This window comes from Clytia hemisphaerica, unplaced genomic scaffold, assembly GCF_902728285.1.
Source record: "Clytia hemisphaerica strain Z4C2 unplaced genomic scaffold, Clytia hemisphaerica genome assembly, whole genome shotgun sequence".
NCBI lineage: Eukaryota > Metazoa > Cnidaria > Hydrozoa > Leptothecata > Clytiidae > Clytia > Clytia hemisphaerica.
Genome location: NW_027103993.1, coordinates 4,654 through 13,694, shown reverse-complemented (window position 1 = coordinate 13,694; position 9,041 = coordinate 4,654). Strand labels below are relative to the sequence as shown.

General features: G+C 34.0%; 1 protein-coding gene across 1 annotated transcript; it reads right to left on the bottom strand.

The window, feature by feature from the left end:
* Window positions 1-870: 870 nt before the first annotated feature.
* On the bottom strand, window positions 871-5,848 carry LOC136811164 (RING finger protein 141-like; the record flags this gene model as incomplete). The annotated part of the gene is given in 6 exon segments (XM_067067782.1): window positions 871-2,274; window positions 2,474-2,587; window positions 2,827-2,867; window positions 3,164-3,367; window positions 5,489-5,600; window positions 5,824-5,848. Coding segments are annotated over 6 exon segments (629 nt in total), but the record flags the coding sequence as incomplete, so codon positions are not given.
* Window positions 5,849-9,041: the final 3,193 nt, after the last annotated feature.

Genomic DNA, 9,041 nt, shown 5'->3' with positions numbered 1-9,041 from the left:
TTTTAAAAGAAACATTTTTATTTCATCGGAAAGAAGAAACATAGACTTAAATTTTGAGGGGTTATTTATTAAATTTGACTCAGTAGATCAAAAGTTATGCTCAATTAAATCAAAAAGTTAGTTTTTGAAAGTGCTCAAAAACGTTAAAAATGGACCTATCAAATTAAACAAAAGCATAATTACATGATGCATCAGTATTTTCGTTTCAGTAATCAAAAATGATAATTAGCTGTCTAAATGACCTTTTGTTATATAAAGGAAGGTTGAATTATAACAAATGGAAGAAAATTTGTCGAAAAAGGCAAAGAAATCTGTCAAAAATTCATAAAATACATCAGATATGGGTTTTGAGGTACACCCAGCCCTACATTGACTTTATCCAGTCTAGAACCAAAGATCTGAGGAAGATTTCGGTAAAAGTAAATTAAAATGATTCTAATGAAGATTTTAAACCCTTTCGACCCTTCAGTTTCAAAATTTAAGTGTTTAGTTACGGAAAAATGCTCTTAATCATGTAAAGGCTATGGCGATTGCCAATTTTAAAATAGAAATTTGATAGCTCGATTTTCAACGTTTTCGAGCACTTTTTGAAAATAACTTTTTCATTCAATTGAGCATAACTTTTGATCTGGTGAATCTAATTTAATAAATGACCCATCAAAATTTAAGTTTACCTTTCTTCTTTCTAATGAAATAGGAATGGTTCGTTTAAAACTTTTAGATTTCGAGAAAATTAGTTTTAAAGAGAGAAACTTTTTTGTGGCGCACCCGGTATTCCTATATGCAATGTCTATTTTTAAAGAAAATTTAGTCTATGAGTTCTTCTCTTTAATTATTACCATTATAAAATCATAAATTGGGCTCTTCCAGAAAAAAATTGTACATGTGGGGTGGAGGATATACAAATTTTTAGTGATTTACCCCCCGAACAGGGTGACTTTTGGCCCCCCGGACAATAGGTTTTACCCCCCGGACAAGCATCTGCTGACCCCAAATTACCCCCGGACAGAGCAAATTTACCCCCCAGACAAGGCAAATTTTGATGATTTTTTGCCTGGACAAAATATCCTCCTCCACCCCCCATGTAAAATTTTTTTCTGGAAGAGCCCATTGTGTCTTACTTACTTATTATGGTGAATTTATCACTTTAATTGATCATATTTACATGATGTATATTTACAAAATACAATAAGAAAAATTACTTCACATATTTTATGAGAACGCGAGACTAAAATTTGGCAAAAATTGAAAACAATCTGAGCCTTTAAATATTCAGAAATTAAAAGTTTTTGATTTTAAGTTCTTTTTAAGTTCTTAATTAAAAGAAGTAACAAAATTATATAAAGATAATTTCACACATTGTTCATAATGTTATGATGGCCTTCTTCGAGTTCGAAAGTTCTCAAAATTGAGCCTTCTACCGACACGATCTTGTTTGGTAACGGTAAAACTGTTTTTTAATGTCGACCTCAGCGCATTGAGGATCTAGACCAATCAGAAGCTAAAAGTCTCCGTCGCAGCAAAACACACATACATGCATACACTCGCTCTGGCATCCCTTTGGCACCAAGAATCGAGGTCGTGCATGGCAGTTTGAGGTTTCCATGATAATAAAGCAAGTGTTCTTTCTCACTGCGTTGTTTCTCCTGAGGGGTCGAACCTTTGCGGATTTAAAGACTGTTGATAGTGATGACGAAACTTTGGTTGAAGACACCCGTTTCTTTCCAGAATTTGGAAGAAATAGCTTTGGCGATTTTTTGCAGTTAAAGTTCTTTGACGCAGAATTCGATTTTTTCAAATGTTTTGTCTGATATGACGATAGATTTTTCACCATACATCGTTGAAGTTTTATAGATAGAATTTGTCCTTAAACAACTACTGGCGGCCTCATTGATGAAATGTATTGAAAGTTCTGCACCTTCACAGTTAAGTTTCAAACTTAAACGCAAAAATAATGAAATTTTTGCATTCTCCTTTGCTTTTTTGATGCATCAAAATTTAAAAGGAAACCAGGTTGATTAGTAGTATGTTCGACCACATGGTATCAATAGTTATGGATGGAGAAGGCTTATCTTTGAATTGAATTGAGGATTCCCTGTCGAATGACGATATTAAAAGAAGTGTTTAGTATTCATCCCTTCTCAATCTCCGGTAGCCAGTTCGACTACTTTTTCGTTGATTTCTTCTAAATCTGGCAAATCAGTGAATTCCCAGCAATCTTCAGTCTTGTCCAAATGATCTCGACATACTGGACAACTTTTATTGGTGTCGTGCCTGGAAGGAAATAAAATGGATTTGGAAATTAAGGTGAAGAAATTAATTTTTTGATGACGTTTTAGCGAGAAACAAAACTTTTAATTTTGGTGAGAACTGATTATGGAAAATTAAATGAAAAGTGAGAAATTCACCATAATAAATAAGTAAGACACAATTTATGATTTCATAATGGTAATAATTAAAGAGAAGAACTCACCACGTGCTTATACAAGCTGTACAAAAACTATGAGCACAAGGTAATGAAACTTCAATTTTGTTATCCATACAAATCAAGCATTCGGTGTTATCATCCAATGTCACCATCTCAACCCTGGAGTGGAAAGCAAAATGCATACAATGAAATTCTGAAAGCATGATATCAGAAATTCAGAGATAATCATGGTTACAATAAAACACTTGCTTACTGTACTAAAAACACAAAAGCTCTGTCATGTTTCTGTACAATCTCTTTGCTGGTTCATCTGTGTTCAGAAAACTGTGATGAAATTTTTTAAATGTTATGTTATCATTTTATGTGTATACGTCAATAATCTTTTGCCAAATACTTACTTTTTAAATATTCCAGATGTTGTCAACGAGCAAGGAACTGGCTAAAAAGACAATAAAAGGAAATTTATGGAATACATATGTTCTGACATATTTTAATGAAGTCCTTATCAATATAAGAAGTTTAGGTTATACCAAAGTTTTTATAATAGCTCTTGTTGAGGAAAAACGGAATTGAAAACTTAAAACTTATAACCTTGATTATTATAAATGAGCTGAAGGTCAAACTGGTCAAACTAAAGTATATGAATGGACGCAGGCATTAACTTTATTTAATTATATCACAATTTGTTTATATCATAAATATAAGTTTTCAAAAATATGTTTAAATGAATTTTACCAAATCTGTATTCGTCATAACTTCTTCTTCATTTTCATCTTTCACAACTTCACCATCATGATCAATCAATTGGAAATCTTCCATTAAACTACTCTCTAGAAGATTCTTATAGCGCACCTCCTCCAAAATTTCTGCTCTCAATCTCCAAAAGCCAGATATTGTCAGTGTTCGAACCAACTTGACAGTTTTCTGAAGAAGATTTACCTAACAGTAAAGGAAGATCATTTTATAAAAGTCATCAAAGTAAATTTTTTTTTTTTTTTCTTTATTGAAACAAAAACACGTGTACACTACGAACATATATTACAAAACATTACTTAAACATAAAATATAGTCCCTCCCCCCGCTAGGAACTAACGTTATATCGCCAGAGGTACTAGACTATGTAAAAAATAAATAAATAAGTAAATAAAGAAAAAAAAAAAAATCTTGGAGAAGGAAGCTACAATTGTTAGGTAAAAGCCTAAAATAAAGCACCGCTAAACCTTCCAGTTTCGTTAAGAAATTCAACAACAGAACAAAGAATAGATTTATTTAGATTTGAACTCAAACTTTCATCCCCATATAATAAAAGCCGACAGAAAAAAGGAGGGTTAAGCGGCGGATGAAAAATAATGCCTAGGGTCTGAAGTTTGTCGAACAAAGATTGTCTTGCATGGGAATATATAGAGCAGTGCAGAAGAAAGTGCTGAGTGTTTTCAACAGAGTTAGTTCGGCAACCACAGAAAGGGTCTAAAGTGTCGTGGAAGCCATGTCTAAATTTATGCTCGTTGAGATGGCTGAAACCGACCCGAAGTCGATTAAGAAAGATCACTCCTTGAATGTCAGGAGCATCAAAAACATGAGATTGCTTGGGTCTCAAAAATTCATAGATTGCTTTTTTGAAAGTTTTAATTGAAGGTAGATCTCGTATATTACCTCCCAGAACATTCCACTGAGATATGCACTACGGAAAGAAAGTGTTACGGAAACGCTCAGTTCGTATATTAAGAGGATAAATAGGATTTCTTGTTCTAAGGCCACCTGGTGCTGTAAGTCTTACTGGCAGGTAGTTACGTAAATACGAAGGGGCTAAATTATTAATAATTCCATAGAAGAATATCATTCTTCTAGCAAAGCGCCTGTCAGCAAGAGTTTCAAGACCAAGTTCTGAATATAGTTTTTCTTGAGACGTTCCACGAAAACAGCCTGTTATAGCTAAACAGGCATTATATTGAATAGATTCAAGCTTCTGCACAAAGGTAGCATTTCCTGGGCGGTCATATACGATATCACCATAATCAAGATGAGGCCTAATGAAAGATTTATAAATGGTTAGTAGAGATCTCCTAGGCACATGCTTGCGAAGTCGATTAATAAGACCAATTCCTTTATTGGCCTTTTTTATCTTCTCGTCTAGATGGCGATCAAAAGAAAGTTTTGAATCTAAGATTAGACCAAGATGTTTCTGGTACTCACTGGTCGCGATAGTAAAATTCTTACATGATTATATGCGGGAAAATCCTTCCAAGGCCCCCCCCCCCCAGCGGACCCTTAATTCACGCAATCAGGCAATTTTTTTTCGAAATTCACGCATTCACGCAAATTTTCCTCGAGTTTCACGCAATAACCCGATTTTTCAGGAAATCGGAAAATTTTCGGTAAAATTCCAGGAAACATTGGAAAATCGGGAAAACTGCACATGATCGGTGGAAAAAAGGGAAAATTCACGTATTCACGCACATAAAATAGCCCAGATTCACGCATTCACGCAATCAAAAAGTGAATTTTCACGTTCACGCAAGTTTTTTCAATTCACGCATACACGCATTTTTTCCCCAATTTTCACGCATTCACGCAACCGAAAATGCCCATTCACGCAAACCGCTGGGGGGGGCCTTCCAAAACATTGATTTTTGCTAAATTTTATAAAACAATAATGATGAGTAGTATGATGAGTAAAATAACTCAATGTGAACCATGACAAGAACAAGTCACTAAAAGTTACCTTAAGGAAAGAAATTTCGCAGAAGTTTCGCGGAATTTAATTTCGCGGTTGAGAGAAATTTTTGTTTAAATTATGGCTTATTTTGCCCCCAAAACACCAATTCTATAGGTGATTTTTTAAATCATGGGAATATTCTTGTTTCGCAGAATTTAATTTCGCGGATTTGTCCCCGCGAAATTTATTCCCTTAAGGTATCATGACAATATATGTAGTTTAATTAATGAATTTTCTTGGCGGACAAAGCTGGCCATTTCTAATTCTAGTTTAACTCTTACCAAAATAACAAATTACAAAAATACTTAAAATACAAAAACACATTCTCTTATTGAAATATTTACCTTCAAGCATAGAACTCTGGTTGTTGTTTTCCATAATATTGATTTTGAATCCTTGATTCTTAATCCAAACATAACTTTTTCATTGTTGTTGTTGTTAGTACATGAACGAAGACTGAAATGAATAATGGACAAAACAATTGTCTCACTGCCTAAATAAAACAATTCTACATATCAACACAGAACAAAAGCTACGACCAAAATGTATTAAATTTTTGTTTTTGTCACATTTCATGTTTAATTTTTAACTGCATCCTTTTTGATAAGCTGGGTTTCATGGAGCTGAATCTATTTAGCTTATTATATATTATATTTACCTATATAATAATTGCACTTACATAACATTTAACTTTCCAATGCATTCTAAAAAGTAAAAAAAGAATGTTTATGTTTATTGACTTTTTGAGCATTAGTCTACAACAGTTGAAATTTCCAGACAAAGGCTTTTTACAAGTTTTTGTTTGAATATACCATAGGTAATAAAACAATTAAATATTTATCAATAGAAGCAAATTGAATGTTATTACATTACATCATTATCAATTGTATCGATCGAAGCAAATGACTTGTTTTTTACATACCACTGCAACAAATGTGCTTGGATTTCTTCACCTAAAAGATTTCTTGGCGTATTGACATCATTAAGTCCTGACTGAATTTTTTACGTTTGAAAAAAACTTTTATACAACAAAAGAAAAAGAAATGTTTGTATTTGGCACTAGATAAATAGTAAAACCTTTGGCTTCCCTGTCTGATATTGGACTGGCTGACTTTCTCTCAACATGAATACTACAATCCAATGGAACACACAGTCAGCTTGGGAAAGACTTTGTGTTTTGTGATTTATATAAATAAGCTCTCCATATTCTTTTACAGCCACGTAACAGCTGACAACTAGACTAGGCTTGATTTACCTCTTTTCTCTTTCCTATTCCAATAATACAATGCTTACATATTGACAATTACACATTGACATAAGTATTCCCCGTGCAATGTTCATATCAGAATCTGCAATAAAAACGAAAGTAGTCTTCTCAGTTGTTTTCCGTAAGTCCCTCCATTGGAGCTAGAAAGTTCATATCAATGGAGTGATCAAAAGAGCAACTCAGCTTGTGGGATTGATCATACGAATCTGCAAATCCAGGGATCAAGATGTATAATGCTTACACTGTCGAAATCACTTGTCATCCACCATCTCGATTATTGCTCCCAACTATGGAATCCACTCGAAAAAGGGATTAAAGTATCCAATCAATCGAACAAATTCAAAAGTCTTTCACAAGACAAATCAATAGTATCAATGGTCTCAAGAATAATTATAGACTACTGGGAAAGACTGGGGACCCCTAAAGTTGTACTCACTACAAAGGCGCAGAGAAAGGTACATCATCATCTATACATGGGGCATCCTTGAAGGAGTAACACAAAATATTGGCGGAGTTGGAGGTGGAGACAGAGAAATTTCGTGGTACATAAATCCTAGACAGAGGAGAAACTGCAATATCCCATTGATTAAGCAAAGTAGCTACCAAAGTCAAATGTATGATTCCATTCGCATGCAGGGTCCCAAGCTGCTTAATTGCATGCCGAAAGCAATAAGAAACCTTACTAACTGCACTAAGGATGCCTTTAAACGTAAACTTGATAATTTCATGTGTAATGTCCCTGATGAACCTCTCCTTTCAGGTTACACTGGCCTGAGGTGAGCTGAATCGAACGCAGTGGCAGTTATAGAACCCTTGCAGCAACACTGGTCTCAAAGTGATTGGTGGTCTCAATATTGAGGAAAATCAATCTGAAGTAACCTTCAACAATAATACAATAATGACCGGTTAGTGAGGGCTGTACTGAGAAATATTGCCCGAGGTCAAGTAACGACCGAGCTTGCGAGGTTGTTGCGTTGACCGAGGGCAATATTTTCAGTACAGCCCGAAAAAAACCGGTCATTATTGTATTTGTTAACCGTTTCCTTCAACTTTGATTGATTTTTAGCGCTTTATCTAGGAAAAATAGCGAAATAAAGCAGAAAAAACAAGCGAAAAGAGATAGAAAATTGCTATAATTTCTGACGTCAGAAATAAAAAATGAGAGAAATGATGTCAACGCATTGTTCATTTTCCTTTGAAAAAGTGACGTCACAATGAATTTTCCTAACGACGGGCAACTCTGGACAATGTAGGCCCGTCGTCATGCGAAAAGAACCAATTGCATTGCGCAAAAAGCCATGTAGCCCGCTTCGAAAAAGTAACCGGTTAACAATATAGGATAACAAAATATTTGGCACTTTAAAAAACAGGCTTTCATCTGAGTGTTTGCAGTTGAAAAAATTAAGCAATCTATATTTTCCAGATGTGAATTTTAATTTTTTCTTTAATTTCTGTAAAGAAAGCTCATGAAACCAGCAAATCCCCAAGTATTTTTCCCACCTACAGTTTTTCTCTTTGATCTTTTATTGGTTTCTTTTGTTCACTGCTTGCACCATCAATGATTTGTGCGTCATTTCTTAAAATGGAAATACACAGTTTTTCCCAAGCTGACAGTTAAGGATATCATTTAAACATATATTTACAGGGCATATTTTTATGAACAAATAAAAGGACAACCTTTCTCATCTTTCCAATGCTGTATCAGTGCAGCTGGAACCTTGATATTCCAGGATTAGAAAAAGCTCAGCCTTTCTAATTCAGATTAGTGTGCCTTGGCAAAAAATTCTGGGTTCTATAGTACAGTAAGCACTTTTACGTCGACAAAAGCCAAATTTACGTTGATATTTGTGTTGGCATTTTTACGTTGGCAATAGCCGAACGCTGATGCTAATTAGAATGGCTGAATCTATACCTGTTGTATTTTTTCTTTAAAGAATCAACAAGCCATCAACATTGATGAATTCCACACATTTTCTCAGAAAGTTTTAAAATTATCTGCCACTATGACTTTCTTGAAGTCGTTCCGAAATTAGCCAATCTGGTTATGTATCGGAATTCCCATGGGAGTTCTTTTCTGAGATTTGTAAAGTAGCTAAGTTGGCAAAAAAAAATTTCTGGGGGTTTGAGGAAAAAACAGAACTGCTTTATCATTTGTTTTTTATTCAACCATATATTCAAATTTGCGCTTAAAAGGGTGATTTGCATGAAATTGTTCCAAAAGGCTGAAAAAAATCTCAACATTTTTTTTCTTCAAAAATTTAACTTCATTTGATACTTTGGTATCCTCTAGGGGTCAGGTTTTAAGAAAAAAATAGTTTTATCACACTTTACAAGAATAGGGGAAAATCACTCTTTAACCTTCAATAACTTTGATTTATACAACAAACTTGAAAAATCTTGAATATCCAAACAAGCAATATGGTCTAGATGTACCAATCAATGCAAAAGATTTGGTCAAAATAGAATTTTCTTGTTAAATTTAATGATTTTCAAATTTTGTCACGTACAGGACAAATTGGAATCCTAATTTTGTCCCGTATGCAACATACAAAGTGTGAAATATCCCGAAAAAGAAAGATACGTAAAACTTTTAGTGCCTTTTGATACATAAATAAGAGTGACTTCAGGAA